The sequence below is a fragment of the Apus apus genome, chromosome 1 (assembly GCF_020740795.1).
Source record: "Apus apus isolate bApuApu2 chromosome 1, bApuApu2.pri.cur, whole genome shotgun sequence".
In the NCBI taxonomy this organism is placed as follows: Eukaryota; Metazoa; Chordata; class Aves; order Apodiformes; family Apodidae; genus Apus; species Apus apus.
Window position 1 is genome coordinate 130322943 of NC_067282.1, and position 27198 is coordinate 130350140.

Genomic DNA, 27198 nt, shown 5'->3' on the forward strand with positions numbered 1-27198 from the left:
AGCAGGCAGTACCAGGCAGCACAGCTTCCCTCTCGCACGCTCCGCCTGCTTCGCGCTGCCCTGCAGGGGAGGCTGCAGCTTCGGGTGCTCTGAGCCTGGGGGACAGGCCCCTCTACCCAGAAATTCCATCACACCTGCTGTGAGAAGATCTTGGAAGAGCTTCTGTAGAATTACTGAAGGAGAGAATAGTAAGTTTGGGAAAAGGGACTCTTGTGGGTGCTTTTAAAAAATGATTTTGTGTTTTGTTGGTTTTTTTAACCGTGACTTGTCTGTGCCCGTGTGGATTGTTCTTGGTAAGACAACATCTCTTCTGATGCTGATGAGCAAAAATGGCTCTTGAAAAGGCTGGTTCTGAGCAAGGAAGTAAATTTTAAACTCTTTTTTTCTTAATTATTTTTAAATTATGGTTTTCTGAAGGTGGGAATACTGCTATTAACATTCCTACTTGGTTTTTGTTCCCTCCTTTGTGTGGTCTATTTTGAGAACTGTTCCTAGGAAATGTGTTTGAGCTACAGCGGATCAGGGCTTTTGTCTTTTCAAACAGGAAATAAACCAGTTGAAACGGTTTGGTGACATCAGTAAGTGCCTTGCATCTATTCTACAGCTAGTTAATATGCCAGAGACTACTGGTAGCTCATTAATGCTTTATGCTGTATTTTAGGGATATCTATGAGCCAGATTGTGTGAAGAGACTTTTCCTGGAGGAAGAGTTGGAGGAAAAGTGAGCCACCCAAGTAGAGAATTAGTTTTTTATATAGGTAGTTGTGTCATTGCAAGGTTGTGCAATAGTGTAGCTCTTGGCCTAAGAAAAACTCACTTGTGGGCTGCCTCAGCAGGTGACACAGGAGAAATAAAAACACCTCTTGACTTTAAAACAGACAAGTCTGTACATCTATGACATTGTCAGACAATGAAGGACCAAATGATGCCATTTCATTTGAATAGTCAATAACTAAACCTCAGCTTTTATTTTAAAATGTCACCATGAAACGCCTCTACAATCAGTATTCAAGCAGTTGTCTTCTACAATGATCTCTTCTCCAAGTACTGATAAATAGTGCGTGCAGGAGGATGGAGGCTGGAAAAAGCAGCATTTATTCAGTCGCAGCTCTGAATAGCAAATGTGGATGATGGGCTGCAGAGGCTGGTTGCAGCACCCGAGGAAGCTTGCACATGAGAACCGAGTCTTCCATCCCTTCCTGTTTCTCGTTAAACAGATAACCCCCGAAAGGTGTTCAAACCCAGTCAGGTTTCATTTTATGTTGTTTCTGCAGTATGTTATTCTTTCAAATAGCCTCGAAGAAATGCATCTTGCCAGATGAAGGGCTATTCATGAATGCTAATTGCTAGCAATAAGCAACGAGTCTGTTCAGTGCTAAGGAACTGCAGATGACAGGCTCTGAAATGGCTGTGGGAAATCAGTATCGAGAACTGTGAGGTGAAACACATGATGGGGAAAAAACTACTGACTCTCCAGATAAACGACGGCTCTGAGTGGTCTGTTGGTATTTAGGAATAAGATTTTGGAGGTATAATAGATCTGTTAAAGTGTCAGCTCAGTGCTCAGTGGTGATAAAAAAAGCGAACAGCGTTAGGAGAGGAGCAGAGAACACTGCTGTGAGTGCTGCAGTGCACCTCTCTATGTGTGGGCAGGTCTGGTTCCCAGCGCTTCAAAAAGGTTCTGGTAGCACGGGAGAGAGTTCAGAAAAGGGCAACCAGGATGACCAAAGCAGATGAAGAGTGGTTTCCCTGTGAAGGATGGCAAAGATGTAGCCTGTGCTTTCACAGTGTTGGAAAGAGATGACTGTTCAGGGCATAGGATAGTGATGCGGTAGTAACATGGAGAAGAGACACAGAGGATGTGAAGAGTGTGAATCACTTGGTCTCTTTTGCACTCTGCACTGTAGGGAGCTTCAGGGGGAGCTGGCAGATGGCAGATCAGAGCAAGCAACAGCAGGTGGTGCTTCACACAGGGTAAGGCCATGCTCTTGGCTCCTCACTGCTGAAGGGTGGGAGATACACATATTCAGGGGGTGAATTGGAGGTTCCTGGGAAGTAAATGTGTTGACAGCTTCTAACTACCAGGATCCCAGTTTTGATTTAGGAATGCTGAGCTGCAGGCTGTTGAAGTGTTGTTTTAGGGAAGTACCTGTTTATGCTTACTCTGTTCATGAGGGGTTTTTTTTCCCCCCTAGGCTTCTGCTTTTGGGTGCTGTAAGGGACTGGATGCTAGGCAAGCTAGTCTTACCCAGTAAAGCAATTCTAACACTCCAAGTAGAACACACAAGACTGAGGCCTCAGAGGATATTAGCCTATGCTATTGCAAATTCTTAATTTCAGGCCTTTTCTTACAGGCTTCCAAATCTTAGAGTGACTTCTGATGTTTGGTTTCCTTGGACAAGCAGAAATCAAGAATGCAGCAAGCAGTGCACGTCACTTTGATTTGTAAATAGCCAAAGGAAGTAAGACATGCACGAGTATTGCAGCAAAGCTGAGTTACTGTAAGTTATAGTTTACAAAGATGATTATAGAAAACTTATATGAAGGACTTCCCAAGGCAGAACATCTGTCAGAAACCTAATTTAAAAATAAGTTGTCCTTAGGTTGCTCTGTAATAATTAACTTTTCTCTCTCAGTTAATTTAATCTGAGCAGTCTTATCTCAGATAGTTCAGTTGTTCCTCAGGCACTAAATGACTCAATTTCTCTTATCTTACCAAGGACCTTTTCAGAGCCAGCATTCAGTTTTGCAGGCGCCGTAATGAAGCTAATGCTCTTGTTATCCCACCCCCTAGTGGCTTACTGGGAATTTTGTACCTAATCAGTTTTACCAGACTGATGTGCAAAAGCATCCAGTTGGTATTTTCTACCAATATCCTTGGGTTGGCATAATCTGTGTTAAAATACACATTCTTAATGCACTGTAACGGGAGCCTTTCGTAAATATGTCAGAGGGAGCCTGCAGAACAGCACCATGCTGTTTGGTGTATAAAGCTATCAAGGAGAGAAATGTCCCTTTGGAGATATTCTGTGGGTGCTGTGCAACAGCATTTGCAGTGACTGCCTTTCTCTGCTGTGCTACAGGGCTGGATCATCATAACAGCTCACTTCAGGCACCTGCAATAGCAACTGAGGCTGTCTCTTTGGGAAGAGAATGGAGGTGGTAACTGAAAAAATGCCAGCCAGGGTTAGACCCTCATTTAAATGCTCTGGATTGCTCTTTGAAGATGCCATATCCACTCATTACATAGGGAACCTTGAGAGACAGTTTGCCTAGAATGGGCATCTAGGATGGACAGTAGGACTCCTCTCCTGTGTGAACCTCTCACATGGGGTAAAAAGCAGAACAAGTCAGCCTCCCCTCTCCTACAGTGGCCCTGCAGTGCTGAACTTCAGAGAGAAGGGACACATTTCCCATCCAAGCAGGTAGCACTCCCAATTACAGAGCAGAGCAGCAATCCATCCCACCAGGTACCCCTTGTTTAGCAGCAGCTGGGGTTTGATAATTCCAAGTGTAAAAAGTCCTCCTGGTCATCATATTCTCTCATCTGCTCTGGCTTTCATACCTTTTAGGACTGTTGGGAAAGATGACATCTCTTACTCATGCTGCCATGACACAAATCATAAACTGCCATGGTTGTCCAGGGCTCAGAGCCATGATCTTTGTGGTTCCCTTCATCTCTACAGACAACCATTTATTTGTACAGCTGCAGTATATAACTCCAATTTCTTGCATTTAAATGAACATGCATTTGGTTTAATAAAGAGACATCTTACTTCTTGCGTGGCTGGATGGCTGGGCCCAAAGAGTTGTGGAGAATGGAGTTAAACCCATCAGGTGGCTGGTCACAACTGGTGTTCCCCAGGCCTCAGGTCTGGGGCCAGTTCTCTTTAATATCTTTAGCAATTACTTGGTCACGGGGATCAAGTGCACCCTCAGTAAGTTTGCAGATGACACCAAGTTGGAAGGGAGTGTTGATCTGCTTGAAGGTAGGAAGTCTGTACAGTGGGACCTGGACAGGCTGGATCCATGGGCTGAGGCCAATTGTGTGAGATCTAGCAAAGCCAAGTGCTGGGTCCTGCGTTTTGGTCACAACAACCTCAGGCAACGCTACATGCTTGGGGAGGAGTGGCTGGAAAGCTGCCCAGCAGAAGAGGACCTGGGGGTGCTGGTGGACAGCTGGATGAACATGAGCCAGCAGTGTGCCCAGGTGGCCTAGAAGACCAACAGCATCCTGACCTGCATCAGGAATAGTGTGACCAGCAGAAGGAGCAGGGAGGTGATTGTGCCCCTGTCCTCAGCACTGGTGAGGCTGCACCTCAAGTTCTGTGTTCAGTTCTGGGCCCCTCACTACAAGAAGGACATTGAGGTGCTGGAGGGAGTCCAGAGAAAGGCAACCAAGCTGGAGAAAGGGTCTGGAGAACAAGTCTTTTGAGGAGCATCTGAGGGAACTGGGAATGTTTGGTTTGGAGAAGAAGAGTCTGAGGGGAGACCTCATTGTCCTCTACAGCTACCTGAAAGGAGGTTGTAGGGAGGTGGGGGTTGGCCCTCTTCTCCCAAGTAACAATTGATAGAACAAGAGAAAATGGCCAGTTCTGCCAGTGGAGGTTTAAACTGGATATTAGGAACAATTTCTTTACTGAAAGGATTATCAGGCACTGGAACAGGCTGTCCAGGGAAGTGGTTGAGTCTTCATCCCTGCAGTCTTAGGTTTACAGTTGGATTAAATTATTTCATGGACTTTTCCAACCTAAATGATCCTATGATTCTAAAAAACCGTTTGTAAAAGAAATTATTGAGATTCTAGTATCTGTAACTTTATATTGAGTTTCAGTCTTTGCCAAACTAAAGCATCCCAGTTTTTTTAGTCTTGTGGACCTGACTGAAAAGCCTTTACATGAAGATTAAGATTGCAAGAGCAAGCACTTAAGACTGAATATTTTTTATACCATGTAAGCTGCTTATGAAGCTTGGCTCCATCTTTTGTGTTACCCATGTAGGCAGCATGGCACAGCCTTACCTACCCATGGTTAAAAAATCAGTCTCCTCACCTCTTGTGCTGTGGTTTGGGTCACAGCTTCTGGAAGAATGGGAAATATTGTTGCCAGCCTCTCAGTCGTTTGTAGATGCTGGTGGTAGAGATGAATTTTAGCTGGGTGTTTGGTAGAACAGCACATAGAGATGGCCATGCAGCCTCTCTACCCAGCTCCAACAAACCCATTCCTTTCTCTGACTTCTGCTGTCCTCCAAGAAAACTCATAGCTGTGTTGCAAAACCTCACCCTTAGTTTTGTGTTTGTTGACAAAGTAGTTTAATCACTGTATCATGTATTGTCATTCTGCTTTCATTTGAGGACATTGGCGTGGGGAGGAAAGTTGTTCTCCAATCTGCATTTAAAATTAAAAAAAATCTCTGAGAAGCCATGAAACTTAATCTAACAAGAAGATGTGATTGTCTACCCAGAAACACATCATTTTTTTTTTCCCATAGCTATACCAGCTGGTCTAATAAAGGAAACTGCTTTTATTTATAAGCTTGTCTCAGTAATTTAACTACTATATTCTTGATTTTAATGCTTCTTAAGTATTGGTCAGTTTTGTAGCAGATATCCATTGATACAGAGGAACTGAAAGCTCTTCATTTCAGTTGAAACAGGATTTTACTAATCTAATTCAGATGAAACAGATTAGATGGAATTAGGGCAAGCTTTAGTTCTGTAGGGCTTTTTTTCTCTACATTTTGGTGGTTAGCAGAAAAAAAGGAAAGTTCTTTTTATCATGTTTTTCTTTACATACACTTAAATACATTTTCAGATGTTTTTTCAAAGGGCAATCCAGCAGTCATGACATAGCAACTGAAAAAACCCTTCAGGTTTTTTGCTTATTTTCTTCTTAGCATTGATTTTGATCTTTACATGCCTTTACTCATGTTCCTTTCCCCCCTGTATATTTTACCAGTTTCACAGGAGTGAGAAAAGGCAATGGATCCAGACTTTTTGAATGTGTTTACACAGCCTGCTGCACTTCATCAGTTCCTGACTGAGAACGTCACTGCTCCAGGTATGTACTATATGAACTAGGACAGAAGAAGGTCCAAAGAATGACCTTAAGAACCAAGAAGAAAATGTGCAGTAGAAAGGAACCATGCATTTTTCATCAGCAATCGCATGGTTTTATCAGCAGTGATTAAGCTCTGTGCATGTAATTTGGCTGCTGACTCTACAGAGGCAGATCATGAAGAAGCAACGCAAATTCTAGCTGGTTCTTTAACTGAAGTTTAAATCTCAGAAGGATCTGACCAAGTTTTTTTGTTTGTTTGTTTTGTTTTTTCCAGAATTATCCATCTAGATCCTACACAATTTAATGACGTTGAAGCATAATTTCCGACAGCAATCCTAATAGTCTGATAATATAATTTTCTGGCTCATAATGAATCAGTTAAAATAAAACATGACAGTGTTTTATAGATGGCAGTTAGTGATGCTGGGTAATATTAAAATGACAGCAGATTTTACAGCAAACTTGCGTTAGTCATATCTGATAATTGTAATGGATCGTGTTTGCTTCCTTTCATAGGTGAGAAGAGGAAACTCATAAAACCAACCTCAAGCAACAATCCCAAATTTGAGGAATTAAAATCGGTACAATTTCTTTTACTACATTGTTTAACCCTCACCTCAAATTGTTTTAACCTGCTGTGTTAATGCTCAGCCCTCTAAATTACCCAAGTCTGTGGCCTCAGTTTCTCACTCCCTGCGGATAGGGACAAGCTCTGCTTTTGGCACTTGGACTCCACACAAGTAAAACTATGCTTTTGCTAAAGGATAGTGCTAGGATGGCTGGGGCCTACAGGACCAAGCTTCAAATGCCTGAATCACACCCCAGGAGTGGTCACTGCTGTGTGGAAAGTGGAATGTAAATTTAAAAACGGAGTTTCTTCTTGTATGATACCTCTCCTAACTTGGGACATGTAGATGAGCCACACCAGGAGTACCCAGTTGCTCCTTCATTGTAATGAGAGTGTAATGAGAATCCAGCTGGAATGGTGGATCATGACCAAAAGCAAACCCACGTTAGCATTTGCTGTGGCTGAAAAAAGGTGTTTGCATACATGCAAGTTTGCTTCCCTGATCCCATAAAACAAGTGTTAGGATTGCTGTGTTGATTTGCAACATTCTTATGTGTTGTCTTCTACCTCCAATAGCAGCTGGCTCAGCTGCAAGGCAGCTTGGTGAGGGCAGCCTAGGGCAGAGGGAGAAAGGAGGAAAGGGATGCAAGTCACCAAGAATTCAGGAGAGCAGCTTTCAAGTTGCTGTATGGGACATTGTCTGCTTGAGGTAGATGTGAAGGATGAATCCTGTTTCATGGGAAAGTAATTTATTCCCAAGTAATTTTGAAAATCTCCCCTGCATTCAATAACTGTTTCTCTAATGCACAGCCCATGGGAAGGCTGAAATTTCCTGGAAGAAAACTGGCATGTCTCTTATGAGACCAGAACTTCTTGTGTTACAGAGACACTAAAATTGTTATATTATGAAAACCAGCTTAGACTATGTGCTGATGTGTGTATTAGATGGCATTCATAAACCCCTTAGTATGTGCATTTTGTATTACATCCTTTTCAACTGTTGTGCACATTTGATCAAAAAGGTTTAATTTTTGTGTCAGGCTTCCACAATGTTTTTATAGAAAAGAGAAAATCTGAAAGGTGGTGCTGCAAAATGCAATTATGTTGTCTGCAGAGAGACTGAATTTTTTCTTTCCAGTCTGCCAAAGATGAAGAGCTTTCCTCAGTTTATGAAGATCAGTGAGCTTCAGTGCTTAATGCATTTCCTGTCAGAGACTCCTGAAGCAATGTTCTTCACTATTTTCTTTTCTTTGGATGGTGAGGGGGCAGAAATTGGGTCCCAAGGAAAGTCAGTCCTCTGGGTGCCCATCAGTGCCACTTATGGCCTTTTTAATCTAGAGTTCAGGGCTCCTCTAGAGAATGGGATGGAGGAGGGATCTTCAAAGGTAGAATAAGGGAAGCAGAGAAACTCACTTGGGAGAAAGACTCTGTTCCACTGCATTTTCATTTTGAGGTGGCTTTGGAGAGCTGCAGAATGTGAAATGGCTCACTGTAGTTACTATAAATACCAAACTGCATGTAAAATAGAAGATGGTTAAATTTGAAAGCCAGCAGCAGACTTCTTGAAGTATTCCTTTTTTCCTTTCCCTAATTACTCATTATTAGACACAACTCTGCTCTGCAGCTGTGTGGGTCCCCGACAACTGGACTGAAAGCAGAGCTGTGTGAGCTGCAGGCTGTGGATGTGCCTGTTTAGAGCTGAGAGACAGCAAACAAGGGATCTCATAGATGTGGACTCAGCAGAACATTCTGTTTTTCTGACTTCTGTCTGGTTGTGCCGTTATTTTTGGCGTACTGCTCTGTCCCTCACACATCTAAAGCATTGTCAGGTCTTAACCTGCATGTATTAGCTGAGGAGCAAAGCTTTCTGCTCCAGAAGATTCATGCTACTTCTTAGCTGACAAAGTATATTATAAACACTTTGACAGCTTCTCAGTTCAGGCAAGTGGAGCTGCCAGGCATTTTTGGGTTTGTGTCGTTTAAAGCTTATGAGAGATTTTTATCATTTTCAAACTGCTTTTTACATTTTTGTTAACGTTGGCTAACTTACAGGGATCTGCTATGAATTTTCTCCTCTGTTTACAGCAAGTGCAAAGGATGTTATCCACCCAACAAACTCCAGACACTCAGTTGTAGCAATAACAGCAATACAAGTGATACCGATCCCTCTTTTGAGAGGTTCTTGTTACCTGTCATCTGAAGCTACTGCTCTTCAGTTCTGCTTCAGGAGATCATCTTCCCTTTTTGTCAACACATGTGGGTAAAACACATGCTTGGGGAAGTTCTGAGGAGCTCCTCCAGTCTCCTATGTCCGCAGCACAGTGCTCAAGGAAGGGGCGGCAGGGCCAAGGGATGTAACTGGGTATGTGGTTCCTTCCAGTTGCAGCCAGGCCTTGGCTTCCTGCAATCTTCCCCTTGCAAAGGCAGGAAGGATATTGGAAAGGGCAGTGGGAAGACTGCCATTCAAGAAAGAAAGAAAGAAAATGCTCGCCCCCCACCCCAAAAAAAGGTATTTGGAGTCAAATAAGTACAAAGTTGCAGAAAGAAAAAGAAAACAAAAATAAGAGAGGACAGGGAGGAGTGTTAGTGACATGAATGTCTACAAGAAACAAGCAACAGGAAGAAGGAAGCCTCTTTTCTTACATACTGTCGTGGTTTGGGCACACCACCACAACAAAACGAACAGCCCCCTGGCTGCTCACTCGTTTCCCCAAGCACACACACACTCTGGGATGAGGAGGACAAAGCTCACTGGTCAAGGCAAAGGACAAGGAGGGTTATTCACTAATTGAAGTCCCGGACAAAACAGACTCAACTTGGGGAAAAATAATCATTTAATTTCACACTAATCACACACACCCAGGACACAGACACACACAAAGAGCAGGGCTTGCATATGTTACCCCACCCCTCCCTGCTTCCCGGGCCCAAATCCCTTTGTTCCCGGTTTCTCTCCCTCCTTCCCCCCAGCGGCACAGGGGGACAGGGGATGGGGTTTAGAGTCACTTCACAGGCTGGTGGTTCCTGCTGCTCCTTCCTCCTCAGGAAGAAGGATTCCTTACAGTCCTGCCCTGCTTCCCCACGGGGTCCCTCCCATGGCAGAGAATCCTCCACCAACCTCTCCTTCATGAGTCCTTCCCACGAGGTCCGGAGCTGCTCCAGCCTGGGCTTCCCACAGAGTCAGGGGCTGCTTCGGGAACAGCCACCTACCCTGGCCCCGGGGTCTTCCACAGCTGCGCAATCAGAGTCCACTGGCAGCAAATCCACTGGCCACAACATCCCAGGTCCGGTGGCCAAGTTCACCCCTCCTGGCATCTTCAGGGAATGTTGCACCACGTTCCTCCATGAGTGCAGGGGCACAGCTGCCATCTCGCCATGGGCTGCAGGGAAACTTCTGCTTGGGCACCTTCTTCCCCTTCTTCCTCACCAACCACCAGCACTGCTCTGCCCCTCCAGCTCAGCTCTTCTCCCTTAAGTGCTTTTCTGCTCAGATGTTACCTCAGCTCTTGTATACGTTAATGGCAGAGGCGCATCTCTTGTCCCTCTAATGGCTCCTTGGCTGGGTTTGGAGCAGGGGGAGCTTCTCAGCTTCTTACCCGAGCCAGCCCTGAGGCCCTTCCCCTGCTACCAAAGAACCCACCAGACCAAACCAGAACAAATACTTTTTTTCTGATGGTTGAATTTTTGTGAATTCTGTGATATCTAATGAAGGCAAGGGTTGGGAAGTGTACTCTGCAGACTTTCCCCTCACAGAAGTGGAAACAGGGTCTGTGTCTTCAACTGTGTAACTATTCTACAAAATTCGTATGAATAGAGCTTGTGAGAAGTCTATCTCGCTTGAAAATTAGGGAGAACTGATACTTAAATTCCCTTTAAGAAAACAACCAAAAAGCACAAAGGAAGCACAGGTTGAAAGCAATCCAAGATGTGAGATAAAGAGCTAAAGAGAAAGGTGGACCACAATTATAGCACTGAGTGTTATACTATCTAAACAACAAGAACATAATTGCCCGCTGCTTCATTTCCTTCCTCAGATACTGATTGACTGGCTTAACACAACCCTGAAAGAGGAACACATAGTTGTTAAAAGTCTGGAAGAAGATCTGTATGATGGGCTGGTACTTCATCATCTGTTGGGTAAGCTACCTCTTTGAGTTTAAGTTGCAAACACAACGTGGAGGAATTTCCAGAGTGGAAACTAAACCTCACAAATCGAATTGCAGTTATCTGCTGGAGTCACTTCTTGCAAAGGAAGAAATGACTGCATTGGGAACCATCCATGATAACTGCAATTCTGAACAAATGCCTGATGAACTGCTATTGTTTTTATGTAATTCTTTCTCTTATGAGAGAGTATTTTTACCTGCTAGTTAATATAACAAAAAGGTTAACTTTGAAATGCGAAATTACAGTGTCTCTGAAGGGAAGGAGGGCTTCCTGCAGCTTCCACTGGGTCAAGGAGGATCGTAGAGTGCTAGGGTTGGAGGAATGATGCTGCAAGGAATGACTTGAGTGCTCTCCCTTTTGCAGAGCTTCACTCATTTTACTGAGGCTTTCAGAGAGTACAGGAGTTTAACAAGGCATACCGCTGTGGGACGTGGGTCTGTGGAAGCTCTTAAGGGGTATCGAACATTTAAAACAAGACACTGTGTGCTTTGCTGCCTTTTTATGTTTCTGATATTATTTTTTTTTTTTTTTCTTATGGTGGTGTTAAAATACATCTTTCTCCTTCCTGTGGACTCTCTGCCAAAGAAAACCTAGGATCTCTCAAGCTGGATGTTGACAAGATCGCATTAACAGAAATAAAACAGCGGCAGAAACTCTCTGTGATCCTGGAAGCTGTGGCTAAGTGTTTGCAACTGGAAGAAAGTCAGCTGAAATGGAGTGTGGAATGTAGGTACAGAACTGAAATTGGAGAAGAGTATCCATCACAGGGCTTCCTCTGCTATAAGGCTGCTATGAGGCAAAGGGCTGCCAGAGTAGTAATTAAACAACCTGTTTTCAATTAGTGCTTGAGTCAGAAGTGAGGTAGGAGTATCTGACCCTGACTAGGCTCTGCAAGCTGTCTCCTCTAAGTGTGTGGCTTGTGGACCACTTAACAGCTCTCAGCATCTGTGTGTGTGTCTCATAAAAGGAACTTTTAAGGTGCAGTATTTCTGAATTGTGATATTAGGTAAACCCCATCTGATATCCCACCTGTGTTATGGCCCTCCATGATTACAGCATCCTCTTCACAGGGAGAGTTTATGATATTAAAGTGACATTTACTTGTCTTGCAAACTAAACATTGTTTTCTCTCTTTACATGGAACAGCTATCTTGTCGAAAGACTTACTGAGCACACTGCATCTGCTGGTTGCAATAGCAAAGCACTTCAAACCTAACCTGGCTATGCCTCCAAATGTTCAAGTGGAAACAATCACCATTGAGGTAATTCTAGTTTCAATATTTGTTACAGTAGATCCTGGAGACTTTTCACTAGGCTGATGTGATTAGAATTATGAAGAAACGTGTGCTCAGCTGTGAAAGGTACACTTGCATTTACTATGAACAGTGCCTTTTAAATTTCTGAGTTTGCTGGACTAGGCTATCATTTTGTTCTCAGTTTAGATGCTGTATCTTTAAAAGGGTAGAGACACTGCTGGTTTTCCCTCCTTGATAGAAAAAAAAAAAAGGAATGTTCTGAGCTGAAAACAGCTGTTGAACTCAGTAAAGAAGAAAACAAAGAAATTCTGCTGCTACTATCTCTAAGTATTTTTAAAATAGAAGTCTGCACTTGTAAATCATAACACTGGTCTAATGCTGGGGATTTATTTCTTTAGGGGACAGAAGTTTCTATGCCACTTTCAGTGGGGGTCACATTTTGATATTTTTCTCTACAAGCTGAGATCTGCATGCATTCTTTTGCTATTTTGTTTTCTTAAAGTCAAGTCTGGGACGTTGGAATAAGATCAAATATCCTGTAATGTGGGATGTAGTTGCAAAAATTAGCACCACTATGTGACGCTTTTAACAGAGGGTTTGCAATTCAATGGCGTTGGGAGCCCAGCACATGGTCTGTATGGCATGGCCCAGCACTCTTCCCTCTGAGGAGGTTCATAACTGGAACTGAAACAAAGCACGCCCATGAGCTACATGTGCCACTTTAGGAGGTTTAAAAGTGTCCTGGAGGGTCTTGTTTCTGCCAGGGTAGCTGTTGTGGCTCCCTCCCAGCAGAGCGCTTCGTTAGAGGCGTGGTCTCGCTGGTACCTAATGGGAGTCTGAAGTGTGTGTTGCTGCCTGCTGTCCTGTCGTGTGGGTCTGATCCGTGACAACCCAGACTCTGAGGAAGCAGCCCCCCCATCTAGTGCCTGACGGGGCTGCGAGTGCCCCAGCTGGGCAGGAACCTGGAGGGATTCTCTGTGAAAGCACAGCATGGGAAGGGGCTGTTACCCCGGGAGACAGAGGAACAGCGAGGCCGATCATGGGGTTGTGGAAGTGAGCTGACTTTCTGCAGGAGAAATCATTGCCCTGCTGGGAACAGTAATCATCAGGTCAAAAGTGAGGAAAGCCCATGAAGGCACAGCTCAGAAGAGGGGTTGATGGCAGGAAGGGGGAAGTGTTTAGGAAGCACAAGTCAGGCCACAGAAGGCCACATGTACCTGCAGAAAGGACCTGCCTTTGCCCTGGTGGGCTGGATGTGCTGCTCTTCAGCAATGAACTGACCCAGAGGAGTTGACTCACTTTGTAATCAGAGGGTGTTTTTTCACTGCCTAAAAGGTGGTGGTGGCAAACACCAAAGACTCCTCTGTGATAAGAGGTGTTTTTCAGGTGCCTGAACAAAGCAGCAGGCATGCCCATCCTCTCCTGTGTCTTCAAACTGTTGTTTGGGTTATCACAGAACCACAGAACATTAGGGGTTGGAAGGGACCTCCGAAGATCATCAAGGCCACCCCCCTGCCCCAGCAGGACCAAAAAAAACCAAACCAAAAAACTAGGGCAGATCACTCAGAAAGGCATCCAGACAGGTCTTGAAAGCCTCCAGAGAAGGAGACTTGACAGCCTCTCTGGGGAGCCTGTTCCAGTGCTTCATGTTGTTTTTGGTTTTTTTTTAAATGTTTTGTGGAGTACCAAGATTCATATAGAGGAACAAAGATACAAGAACATAAACAAAGATCCCAGGTGGCTTCAGAAGTAGTAAGAATTGCCAGCCTAAATCAAAACAACCCACCAAACTTAAGTCATCTGCAGGGAGGGTTCATTGGTAGATGGTAGGTCCTGGCGTGGGATTTTTGTAAGGCAGAGGTGACCACCTCCAGTGCTGTAGGACTGAAGTGTCCTGAAGTGCACAAGGAGATAACTGCCTGCCCAAAGCAGCTTGATGCATTCATCACTTCTCCAGGTGAATATGCCAGCCTCTGAACTTCGCCAGATGAGGGACCATGTTTTTCTCCTTCGGCTTCCTCTGGTGGGGAAGTAGGTAACTTCTGGTTGCAAAGTGAAGAGAGGAGAAGGGATCAGCAGTCTCTCAAAATTCCTATACTAATTGTACTGTTCTTCTCAAATGAATGCCCTCTGCTAATCATTTAAGGCAGCAAACAGGTCCTAAAGGCTCACTTAATACTTAGGGACTTTTCTGTATAACAAGCAAAATAGTATTTATTGTCTTTTCAACAGAACACCTCCAGAGGATTAAAGACAACAAATGCAGTGGAGTATATCACAGAAAGCAAGTAAGAGGGGGATATATCTGGCTTTTACACTGTCAATCAGAAAGGAAATATTGTGGGTGTTTTACCCCCTTCTGAAAAATAGCTGGGATCAGGATGATGACAAAAAGTGTAAATTCAGGCATGCATATGTATGTGAACTGTTTCTCTGATTTCTGTACTTTTTTTTTTTCCTCTTCAGATTTGATAATACCATTCTTTATATAAACTTCTCTAAAATATATTCCTGAGGCTTAGTGTTTGATATTGCCATGGAATATAATAACAAATATAAGAATAAAAATCAAGCACTCTAAATGTATTTGTCCTGGACTATACTCGAAATTTTCTAATGCCACAAGGGTTTAAATCAACTTTTATTTTATTGCTATTGTGTTATTAAATAAAGAGAAAGGAGGCAATTATTTTCTTATTTTACTGTGAAATAAAAGTTTGAGCTTGTTGGGTTTTTGAGATACTGTCACTATTAAAGTAGTTAAGTAGTAGGATGCTGTTCATATAGTAAGAAAATATGGACATCATTCCAAGAACTAGAAACATATTTTCCTCCTACTATCTTTTATATACTAGAACATCTTAAACTTATGAGCAGCTTATTGAAAGTGGATGTTATGGATTGTGCTTATAAAATATGTGTTTGTTGGTCTGCAGGCCACTTGAAATCTTGTATACTTCTGATACAGATACATAGTGCACTTAAAACTATCTGGTGGAAAGTGACTCTGACATAAAATTAATGGAACTTGTTCTGGATCCCCTGCTTTCCAAGGTAGCTGGTGGCCCAGATAATCTTTGATTATGGGTAAGATTAGTTATGCTAAATGGTTTTTCTAATTCTTGCTTTTTATTGCACTTCTAGGGAGAATTTAGAAGCACAGTCAAGTAAGTACTGGCATTACCAAGTTCAGTGTTCTGCTATTATGTGCTATTATACACCATATTCTGATCCATTTTTACCTCATGATAAAATCAGTATGCACCCACTAGAGTGCATGGAGATCCATTAATTTCTCCTTGTCTTTTTCTCCAAATGTCTTCTGTTGATGTGTGTTCATCCCAACATAATAAAGTTTGGAAACTGGGTGGTCACTTTGCTCTAGGGCTACAGGCAACAGATGGGAAGTGAGACAAGAAATGAAACTGTGGGTTAATGACCCAGCAGAGAAGACCTGGCTGGGGCAGTCTGTATGTCTTAGATTTACACCTTGACCTCATTCACTGTTGGAACTATTTAGGAGAATAATAGCTTGAGAATTGTGGTGCTTGTTGCTAACAGTTTCAATGTCGTTTCCTTTCTGTAGTTTGCAAAGGAGATTTTAAAATCTGGTACTCAGTTATGGGTGGCAGCTTAGTAAAGCCAGCTTTCCCAGAGTTTTCATCCTTAGGGCTTTTGAGGGCTACTTGAGGTGAAAAATGTCCATGGGCACAGAGCCTGCAGAAGGTCTGGGCACTTCTCAGGCTTCAGTGTGAGCTGCCCTTCCTTGCTGCAGAGGAGCATGTTGCCTCCCCAGTGAATCAAGGCAACCATTTTAGTTCTCTAACATGTCCTTTATGTTAGCATTTTCATGCTCTGCAGAGGTGCAAACTGTATCATTTAATACATATTTAGCACTTATTCCACTGAGTGGTCTCTAGTGTGGGCTGAAATTGTGTGAAAAAACCCCACAAAACCCCACCACCCTGTAATTAGCTGTTTTTTCCAGTGGGCTGATTCTGCTGGGAAGAGAAATCTGCAATTCACTCCTCAAAATGCTCTCTCCCTCTATTTTTGACACAGCTTGCTTAGCAAAGAGAGAAATCCCAAAGCATGGCTCCAGAAGAGGGCTCTCTAGTTTGCAAGACTGTTGCAGGTTTCAGAGTGTTGCTGGGTGATTTGTTTGATGGATTCACCTATTCCCTGACATTGTTCCTGCAGCAACCCCTTCACAGGGAGAACACAGAAACTCAGGGAAGCTCTTCTGCAGTGGGGGCTTCTCTGTCACTGGCTTTTGGGTGGAATCTTCCTTAAGAAAAGCTGCCTTTGCTTTCCTGCACTGTAGAAACTGGTTCTCCATTTAGTCATGCTGCCAGAGAACCCTTTATTTTTCAGAGTGCTTCAAATGTTTTGTTCATGCTGAAACCAGAGCAGTCTTGTGGCCAGGTGACTGTGGCAGGATGTGTCCTGCTTTCTCTAAACCTGGGCAGAAAATGGAGGGGGTTGGTGGGCTTTCACAGGGACTTGGCTGACTCTCATTTCCTTGGAAATCTTCAAACTGATGCTAGTTCTCTGCTGGCAGCAGCTCAGTGCCTGCCTTTAAATTGGGTGGCAACACTGATCATTTCTGAGGTCTGTGAATTTTCACAGCAAGGGAAGGGGCTCCAAACCCAGTATCTAGTTTGTGTTTTTTTGAAGGAAGGGGCCTGTTTTTCTGCAAATTTGATGTGACTGACATTTCTGTTGGGGGACAGCAGAAAAATGGGTAGCTCTTCTCAGCTTTCAGTATTTTATCCCAGAGATTTATGGTTAAAGAAACATAACTGAAAAGAGAGAAACTGTAAAAATGCAAAACTTAGCCATTGTTCAGACTGGAGGCAGCACAAATCTTGAGAACCTCTGCTGGCAAAGATTACAGAGCTGAACGAAGTAAATTGCTTTCTCTGATGTAGTCAAGCTGCAGGGAAGCCTGTCACCCTGTCCTCTGATAGATATAATGGTGGGATTTTTTCCTGACTCCCTATAACTTTTTTCCTCCTTGGTTTATAACACCTTTTTTCTTCTGGAGCCACTTTAAAATCTCTAATCTGACAGTTATTCTAAATAATTCAAATTAATATTGTTTTGGTACAGAAGATGATGCCTTTGATGATTTATTTAACCGTGCTCCAGATAAACTGGATGCTGTAAAAAAGGTAATTTACTTTTTTAATAGTCATCAAAAGTTGTAATGTAAAGCATAATTCATTACTTGACTGAAAAAAAGTTCTGTTTTCTCTCACCTTCCCCTCCCCTTCTGTTTTCTTTAGGTATTTTTGCAGTTTGTCAACCAGCACGTTGGAAAATTAGGATTAAATGTGAAAGACATTGAATCTCAGGTAGCCTGCTCTAAGATGCATGTTAACCATGTTTTGTCAGCCATTTGAGTGTTTCCTCTTACTATAAGGATTCCTCCTTTTTGTTGTAGTAATTTGGCAACTTAATTATTTCTAGTCCAGGTTAAAGTATCAAGCTTCAGTCTCTGGACTTGCTGCAGCTAAGAAGTAATGAAAAAATATAGCTGTGTGTTGAATGCTGCTGCCCTTGCAATGTTGCAGAGAGTAATTTTCAGAGTCTGCTGGGCTCCTAGGCATGTACTTTGTGTCAAGATGGAAATAATTGTGTTCTAACAATTAAACTGAAAGCCACGTTGATTGTTGGCACTTCCTGATTTTTAATGCTGGATTTCCTTCATGGTAGGAAGGCCTGATTTTCAGTGACATTTCAAAGTCCCATCCTCTGAGCATCGAGCTTGTTTAGAATTTATGGAATTCCAAGAGAGGTGCTCATTAGGCACCTTGGGGTCACCTCCCTGGGTGCTGGTGAAGAGAGACACATCCACACCTCCTCTGTCCTCCTCTGCTGCCTCCCAGGAGGGTGGACAGCAGCTTGCTGGGAGCCGGGGAGCTGCAGCATCCTCCCGGTGCCTCTCCGGGGAACGAGCAAGCCTGCAATGGGAAATGAGCTTGGGAACATCCCTCGTGGCTTTTTCTTTCCCTGCTTCTGCAGACACACACACACACAGTAACTGCAGGAGGAGTAAGCCCACAGCTCTTGTTTTGCTCCAGGCATTCAAAACCCTTGTGCAGTGGCAGTCCCTGCAATTTATGCCACACAGATGAAGAGTGGAGCCGTGCCCCGGTGCTCTTTTGAGTAGTCTTGGTTGGCAACTGTGAAAGGAAGTGTTTTGTCATAAATCTTGGGCACTAGGCACGATTTTATTTTATTTATGGTTACATGTTTGTCAGTTGTGGTTGTCTGAAGTCTCTGCACATCTGGAATAGTTTGTTTTAATAGCTGTCCTTTCTACAAGGTCATGTTTTTACTAACACGAACTTGGGAGCCTTACGTAACTAAATACGAAATTCACTGTAGAAGGGGTTGAGGGAGCTGAGTCACTAGGCTGTCTGCTTGCCAAAGTACCATTTACATTCTTTTATCACTCCAACAGCATTTTTCAGAGTGATTTCCTAAAAGTCAATGTCATAAATAATATTCAGGTAATTCTTCATCCAGTTTGCAGATGGAGTTATCTTACTTCTGTTAATTGGACAACTGGAGGGTTACTTTCTGAATTTAAGGGATTTCTTCCTGACTCCGGCCAGCACCACAGAGATGGTAGGTTATTATTTAATTACTTAGAGCTTAAGGCTTCCAACATCTTGTGTATCTAATGCTTCTGTACGTCAGTGAAGAGCTTTAACTGCTGCTGCTCTGAATGTAGTCATATGCATGCGCAGTGTTTGCAGGATGTAGGTTTGGGACAGTATGCATGCACGTGCTTGGTGCTGTAAAAATACCTTGGAACAGGTCACTATCTTCTTCAAAATGAATTATTATCTCATGTGAGATGATGAAGGGAGTGGAACATCTCCCTGATGAGGAAAGGCTGAGGGAGCTAGGTCTCTTTAGCTTGGAGAAGAGGAGACTGAGGGGCGACCTCATCAGTGTTTACAAATATGTAAAGGGCGAGTGTCAGGAAGATGGAGTTAAGCTTTTTTCAGTGATGTCCAGTGATAGGACAAGGGGCAGTGGGTACAAACTGGAACACAGGAGGTTCAATGTGAATATCAGGAAGAACTTCTTTCCTGTGAGAGTGACAGAGCACTGGAACAGGCTGCCCAGAGAGGCTGTGGAGTCTCCTTCTCTGGAGACATTCAAACTCACCTGGACACGTTGCTGTGTGATGTGCTCTGGGTGACCCTGCTCTGGCAGGGGGGTTGAGGTCCCTTCCAACCCCTAGGATTCTGTGATTCGGTGAGGCAAATTATTGTTACTTTTGTTTGTTAGGCAGATACATGTTTCTGAAGCCTTCCAGTGAAATACAGAGACTCATGTGGCAGGGAACTGATGTGCTATCTTCTGCAAGTCTGTCCTGCAAACAGTATTTTGAAGTGGTTCACACCTCTTGCATAACAGAACTAGGTCTCTATAGGTTTCTTTATGCTGTCCTGAAAATATACCTTAGTCAAGACATGAACGGAGCGTTCTGTGTTTAGGAAGCTCTTGAGAATTTACATCTTTTCCTTCTCCAAGGCTAGGAGCTGTAACCTGCCCCGTCAGACTTGCTTGACACCTTTTTCAACCTCTATGAGGCAGAGTCCATCAGTGCTTTAAAAGAAGAAGGTGGCATCAGCCAGAAGGCAGCGTGTGCTGGGCTGCAGGTGTAGCTGCCTCCTCCACAGATCTAGGATGCTGAAATATATTGAAATATTGGAGATATTTTCAAATTGTCTCTGGTTCCGTTAGGGGTTTTTCATTTGGGTCACTGAATAGCTCTGAAAATCTTGAATCCATTGCTCTTTTTCTTGGTTTACGTCCAGTTAAATCTCTGAAGGTGAAACATGTCATATTCTTTTTGCCTGAGACCTGCCTGAGAAGAGGATCTCTCCTCTGGTGTGGTTTGTATTACAGCTCCCCCACACAGACCAGGCTTTTGTCTGATTTCTGACTTCACTGCAGTTAATCTCCCTGGGCACTATTTATTTGTAACAAAAATTCTCAGGGGTCCCATATTAATTAATAAATACTCCTGTGGAGCATTTCATCAAAACATTTAAAAGCACAGCTGTCTGAGCCCTAAGTTCAAATTTTGTCAAAAATCCGTTGCTGTCAGTTGGTGACTGTCTAAGATATTAGGAAAATTCAGATTTTCTTACATCTAAGATGATTCAGAACAGGGAAAATGTATTTTGAAGGCTTGAGTCAAACAAAATCATTTTCTTGCAGTTGCTTTTCTTCCCTTTCTCCTTCTCCACTAAGTTTTAGAAAATGTTTGCTCTGGTCCATTGATTTGTATATAAATTTTGAACATTTCCACTAACTTTATTCAGAGAAAGGCAATGAATATATATATATATATTTATTTAAAATTTCAAAGATAACATTTTGCTTTTTGGATCAGCCCTATTCAAGCCTCACAGATCTCTTTCAAGAAATGAGATACCCCTGCATTCTAGGTACAAATCAGAGCTCAGACTTTCTAGTTCTTACCCTGCACATGCTGGTCACTGGCCTCAGAGAAGTATATAATGGGGTTGGTTACTGGTTCAGTACAATTCTCTAGGTCTTAGTAATTTAATTTTAGCAAAGTTACTTCCAAGTACTGGACATATTGTTGAACAGTTTGCCAAAGTGGTATTTACCATTTGTTTCTCCTCTGATGTTCATTACAAGATGAAAAGTGGGATGACAATATAGCTAAAAATACTGAGCGACCATAGTTCATCTGTCATTAGTACATAAAATACGTCTTCCAATTCCTCCCTGCTTTCTAGCTCCCTGTCATTTTAGATGTTAATTGGTACAGTAAAGTAGGAAAATGTAACCTTTGCTGAGATTTAAAACATGTCATTTGTGTTATAAAAATGGTGACAACCACATGCAGTGTTATGATCGGTGCGGTGCATCAGCTTTCATTCAAGTGGAAGGCTTGAGGTACAAAGCTGGCATGTACACCTCCTCCTGAACTGCACTGAGGGGAAATTTGGATAGAAGCAGTGATGCTGAGGAGGAGTTAGAAACAAGGAACAGGGAGGGCAGGAGCCTGTGTTAAGATGAACAGGAGGGGTGAGGAAAGCGGGAACAGAAATTTGGGATGTGACCCGCCTACAGGTGCAAGAAGGCAGCACTGTATGTTTGTAGGTTTGTTGCAGGTTTTGGGGGGTGTTCAGTGCCAAGAAAGGAGGTTTGTAAGTCACTGTAAAGCAAGTCTAGTCCAGGCGCTCGTGTGTATAAAGGTGTGTGTTCTGAGACAACGAATATAATCACAAAATAGGTCAGGCTGAAATTAGAGGTGAACTTACGTTGTCAGGAGAGGAAGAGGATGAATGAAGGCCCCTGTGCTTATCAAAACTGTGCGTTTTGCCCAAACAGGCCCAGAGCTAAAATACCCCAAACATCCTGACCTCTGTCTGATTATATATTCTAGAGAATTGTCCAACTCTTTTGAGTCTGGAAGCATGCTGGATGAAACAACTGGTTGTTCTAGGTTGCCTTTCTTTGGTAATTATCAGTATTTCGGTCTGAAGATTTATTTTGAAACCTGCATTTCTTGCAAATCTCATGTGCATTACAGAGAAGGAAATGTGCCCCTTTCCCTGGTTCATTATGGAAACATTTCATTTATTCATTCCAATCAGAAAATTCTGTAGATCCATATGAGCTCAAGCTTTTCTGGCTGCTGACTATCAGAGGAAGAAAACAAGCCCAAATCCAAACTGTCAGTCTTGGTTACTTTTAAACCAGAGAACCAGATAAAACATAAATCTATTGCTTCACACAGTTTTTGCTTGGCTTGGGAGACCCCTGTGCTTATTGTCAGAAGGTAACAGGGAACAGCACAGCAGCAGTTATGTTATGCCTCCCAAAAGACAAATTGCTCAATAGCCCAAGGAATGTAAACAGAGACAATTTGAAGTTCATTCAGGTCTTGTTACTTCGTTAGAGGAAGGGAGCTTGCTAATTACCAGCCAAGTAAACAACTGCCCTTAAGCTGTTAGAAGCTAGTAATGGGATGTTATATGACTTTAAAAAATCATTGCTGACTACTGCATATGTGTGTGATGCTGCTTTTATGTGGGAAAGGGAGAGAAAAACAAATGAGGAAAAAACAGGAGAAAAAGCCTGGCCTTCATTCATGGACTTATGCTTAATTTCTCATGAGTAATGTTAAGTATATCATCATTGCTGCTATGATGTACAGACATCATTATATGTTAAAACATACACTTGTAGCTCACAAATACAGCTCATGGAAGATTTCTGATCTTTGCAATTCTGAATGAGATATAGAAGACTTTTTCCTTACTTATCTTTTGTTTATTCCAAATGTGGAAAGCATATGGGCATTGTTAAGAGAGCAGACATAAATTCCTTGCATCTATTGGATCCAGTTATGAATGTGGCCTCTTTCCAATGTGGAAACTTCTATTATTATAAGACTTTCACATGCAAGGTCTATTTTTAAATAAGTGGATTCTTCTCCCCACCTCATGGAATATATTTCATTTGAGATGGATTTACATCCAATTTTATGTGATAATTGGTAGGAATCCTGAAGAGCTCTTCATCAAAACAAAGGAGATGAATATAAGTACATATTTATGAATCAGAATCTTCAGTTACTGGAGAAACACTTAAAACATCCTGGCCACTGCACCACCGGGTGGGAAATATTTTCTGTTACATTGATCTCTCTCTCATCAACAGCTTCACAACGTTAACCTTGCATTGGACTTGCTGACAGATGGAGGTCTTCTGAATTTCTCTGTGAACTCTGAAGGTGAGTCATGACATGCAAACTTGTCTGGAACAGAATTGCTAATATTTGGCTTAGCAAAGGTTAGGATAATTGAAGAAAGTAGGTTGTGCCATGTGACACTGACACTGCATTATGTGGCTACCCCATAGCTACTCTTTCAGAAGGAATAGTAATAAAGCTGAGAATGGTTTTGAATAGTCTTTAGTTCTATACTGAAAATGTTGTATTGTTATAAGTTTAGTGACTTTCCACTAAACCTAAACTATTTGGTAAGTCAGTACTTGTTAAAGATTTAAAACACTGTGTCACCGTTTGACTTGGGTCCGACAACAGCGCTCTCGATCCCCTCCCCCTCCCACCCAGGTAGGGAAGGAGAGAGAGAAAAAGAGAGAGACTTGGCTGGATTGAAAACTAAACTACAGCTTTAATTAAACACTGATGATATAAGAAAATATACACAATTATATACAAATATGTTCAGATATGTGCAAGAGCCTCTCGCCTCCCCCCACCCCCAGCAACTCCCACTGCATCTCCTGAGCTGGAACAGTCCCGAGAAATTCCGGAGCTGCTGGAGAGAGCACAGAGTGATGAGGGTCAGGAGAGCTCGAGCCTGGGGGTCTGTGATCTCTGACCTTCCTCTGAGCTTACGTAGATCTATGGAATGGAATCTCTCTGGCCAGTTTTGCTGTCTAATTCAGCCTCCTACAGGGGATCATGGATCTCCCCGTAGTGCCTGAGCTGGCAGAATGAAGGTGCCACCTTGAAGCCCAGCAGTTAGAAAAACATTCCACTGTTACCAGCCTTAGTCAGAAGGCTCTGTGACTAGTTAAAAGAAAGCTTACTGAAGGAAAAAAAAAAATCAGTAAAAGGAAAATTGGCTTCATCCTGGCTCAAACCAGGACACAGTGGCAAGTCCCAGGGAAATGAGAGCAGCTGAGCTGGAGAGAAAGATATTTTTGTATCTCATAAAAAGTTTTAGTTCATTAAAAACAAGCTTGTTTCAAGTGGGAAGATAGAGAATATGTCCTGAAAATCTGGAACACTGAACACTCTGTTCAAACTCAGAAGAGATGGTGGGTCAGTCTCCTGAATGTGACATTCATAGGTTTTAAATTCCTATTCTGCCTAGTTTGGGCCTGAGAGCTGGGTCTTGGCCTCCTGCATCCAAGTAACCACTTTCATCTCTGAATCAATGGGCATGCATGTTTCTCTCTCTTGCCCCACTACAACAACAACAACAAAGTTTCCTTTGGATTAGACCAGTTTTCCAGTTAAAAAAATGCTCCACAGAAAAATTTTTGACCAGCTCCTGGTGGGATGAGGGTTGTGGCTACATTAGTGGATGGTCCTGTGACTGCTTAGCCTGACCTCTTGCAGGGCATGTAACCTCATCCTGTTATTCCTCTATCAAGCTCAAAAGCTTGAAAAGCTTGTAGTTGAATAAAGTGATCAAATCTTTGTTAAGAAATAAAAAGCATGATCTCTTCCCCTGTTAGTTATTCATAAGCAAGTGGGTGGGTGTGTTTAGTATGTAGTCCATGGCATCATGGTGTGAGAAGGATAGAGTTTAGATCTACTTTGGTTTTTCTTTTGTATTCTTTTTCCACTAAGGCTTTGGTGATGTTGGCAGTTTGTGTTGATGGGCATGCAGCATTTGTGGGCTTTTTGCCATATTGCACAGAGGTAGGAGTTTGGAAAGCTATTTATGTTAACTTTGAAAAGAGTGTTTTACGTGAGCTCAGGTCTCCATGCTGAGATACACCTTTTGTATGAAAGGAGCTAAAACCATGCTTTCTTTCCTTCCCTCTGGCACTTTGGCACTGCCTCAAATAGAGAGTCTATCAGTATAAGAAATACTGGTGCCAACATCTGCAGATCCTTTAGCTTCACTGGGAAATCCTCAGCTAGTGACTGAATTTAATATGATTTAGGGGTACTTATTACAGCTACACTATTTAGACTGTTCAAGGATCTCATTTACTAGAGTTTCATTGTTAGTCTTCCTCCTGGTGCTTTACAGCACTGTAAGAAGAACAGTAAACCCTCTGAATTGGTTGCTGTCTTCCATTCCAATTATCAAATACAAGAGCAGTTTGTCTAGCCAAGAAAACAGGAGCTGAAAGCTAAATGAAAAAAAGAAAACAGCCAACAGCAGCAAAACATGATGGAAACATTACAAGTCAAAAATAGTGTCAGGTAATTTCCAACACGATTCCTGGCACAGAAGAATCATTAAAAAAACAAAAGCTGTGAAGTCCTATTAAATTATCTTCTCTGTTCTCTGCTAGTGAAGAATTATTTCTTACTATGCATTATTTCTCCTGTCTTCCAGCAGTACAGTGCAGTGAAGGTCCCTTTTCCTTAAGTTCATTTAACAAATAACTGGCTTGCTAGCCTGTAGTTCCTGTTTTGCTGCTTGTTCCAATTAGATTGTTTAAGTTCACATTATAATTGGTGAAAGGTGGAAGATTGTCTTTGGCAGTTGCAGTCTATTTCTAGTCAAGGGCTTGCTAATACTTCCCATCTGGTTTTGTTGTTTCTGATTTGTGTCCCCACAGATATTGTGAACAGAGATGTGAAGACTACAATGCGGATTCTGTACTGCTTGTATTCCAAATACAAGACCAAAGAAACATGAATAGCAAGGCCAAGAGCTTGGAGTTTTGGGGTTTATGGTTTTTTTCCTTTTTTTTTTTTTCCTTCTTTTTCTTTCCAGCATGTCATGGTTGGATTTTTGGATTCCCAGCTCTGCCGCTGTTTATGTGCATGCACTTGTGTTTGACACTTCCTGTATTAACACCGTACATGCAAGTATGTATTCATGCAGGGTTTCACAGCCTGAGCAGCTGTAGGTATGTGTGTGTCCAGGACCAGTGTACTCTGTAATTCTGTGGCTGTAGCTCTTGCTCCAGACCCTGTCTCTTGTACTCTCTGAGGCCCCCCTAATGCTGCAAAGAAGTGCAATGTGTGTTTACTCTAGACTGTCAATGCTTTGCTTCTGAGATGATTTTGAAAGCTATTCTTTCACTGCTTCTGTTTCATTCTGGAAACCAGAGAGGTGAAAGACCCACTACAGCATTTCTGGGAAGATTGCAGACACACTTGAAGCTCAAGTTCAAAGCCTTCTTCAGACAGATGGCCAGCTGTTGTCAGATAAAAGGATATGGGCTGGACACTAAATGAATAGGTAGCAGAAATTTGGCAAGTGTTTGAGAAAAGTTTCACCATTTGTCAGCGTGGATACGGAAAGGCACCCAGAAGAACATGCTGACATGAGACTGTGCAGTAACAGAGGGGTCTCCTGCATGACTATGGAAAGATGCCCTTATTTCCTTGCTAAGCTGATGCCAAGCTGTGGCCAGCTCCAGCCTGCTGCACTGCTAACGTGATGTCTGACTGGTGGGAATGCTGATTACGGAGTCAGGTTATAGGAGCAACTAATATGTCTCTGCTTTTTCTCTGGTACGAGGCGGATAGATGCTGGCTTTCTCTGCAGTGGGTAGAAATAGAGGCTGTCATGGATGGGAGTAGTGAAACTCAGCCACTTCTTTCAGCATGCCCATGCTGTGGGGACTCTCAAACTCCTCTGAGCCTCTCCTAGCTGAATTTGTCCATTGGCCATCCCCAAGCATCCCTATGGCTACCTCTGGATGCAGCCAGACTAGCCACAATTTATGTTAGCTGTCACCCTTGATCTGTCTCGGGGGTCTTACATAAGAATTCCTTCAAAACCTTCATCTACTCCCTTGACCTTAAGATTATGTCATGTTTGTGTTGCATAAAGCTTGAGATCTAATAAAAATAGTAAAAAAAATTGTATGATTTTGGCTTCCATCTGAACTGATTTAATTTCCTGTCGTCAGTGACTCTGACATTTGATCTCTGATCTGATCTGTGTGTTAAGGAGAAACCAAAGCTTGCCTAGTACAAGGGCTGACATTTACAGCTGAGAATTTGTTGTGTCTACTTCTGGATCACAAAGCCTAAGAAAGATCCTTAGATAGAAATGCTGATAAGTCTTTGAGTCCTGCCTTTGAACGTGGTAATGCTGCACAGCTGCAGGAGGAAAATGTTCTGTGAACTGCCCTGAGCCTCATCTCTTTTGCAGCAATAGTTACCTCATTATGTTTTTTACAGAGAAAAATCCAACGTGTGGTGCCAGTGAACTACAAGATCAGCTTGCTTCCCTAGCAATGACTAAAGTAAGAAATACTTGTTTTGTGCATGTGCAAGTTTCCGTAGGTATCTTGCTTTATTCCTTAATGGGCTTCAAACAATGGGCTGGGAGACCTGAGAAGTTTGTTCTTGCTTCAGAGATCCCTGCCACTGTTACTGCACCTTAGCAAATGGGTTGTAGAATAAGTA

The 27198-nt window shown here is 42.7% G+C and overlaps 1 protein-coding gene across 1 annotated transcript; it reads left to right on the forward strand.

Moving 5' to 3' along the window:
• Positions 1-71: 71 nt before the first annotated feature.
• PARVG (parvin gamma) lies at positions 72-26655 on the forward strand. The gene is made up of 13 exons (XM_051623478.1): positions 72-188; positions 5958-6059; positions 6576-6640; positions 10662-10764; positions 11380-11520; positions 11941-12056; positions 14283-14338; positions 15195-15217; positions 17163-17224; positions 17339-17407; positions 18585-18686; positions 22779-22851; positions 25392-26655. The coding sequence occupies exons 2-13, from the start codon at positions 5981-5983 to the stop codon at positions 25469-25471; spliced, it is 969 nt and encodes a 322-aa protein (XP_051479438.1). The 5' UTR covers positions 72-188; positions 5958-5980; the 3' UTR covers positions 25472-26655.
• Positions 26656-27198: the final 543 nt, after the last annotated feature.

Bases quoted from the DNA above. Each gene is read 5' to 3' on its own strand.
- PARVG (XM_051623478.1), top strand. From the start codon at position 5,981: ATGGATCCAGACTTTTTGAATGTGTTTACACAGCCTGCTGCACTTCAT. The intron at 6,060-6,575 runs GTATGTACTATA...TTCCTTTCATAG, and splicing joins TGAGAACGTCACTGCTCCAG to GTGAGAAGAGGAAACTCATA. The intron at 12,057-14,282 runs GTAATTCTAGTT...TCTTTTCAACAG, and splicing joins TGGAAACAATCACCATTGAG to AACACCTCCAGAGGATTAAA.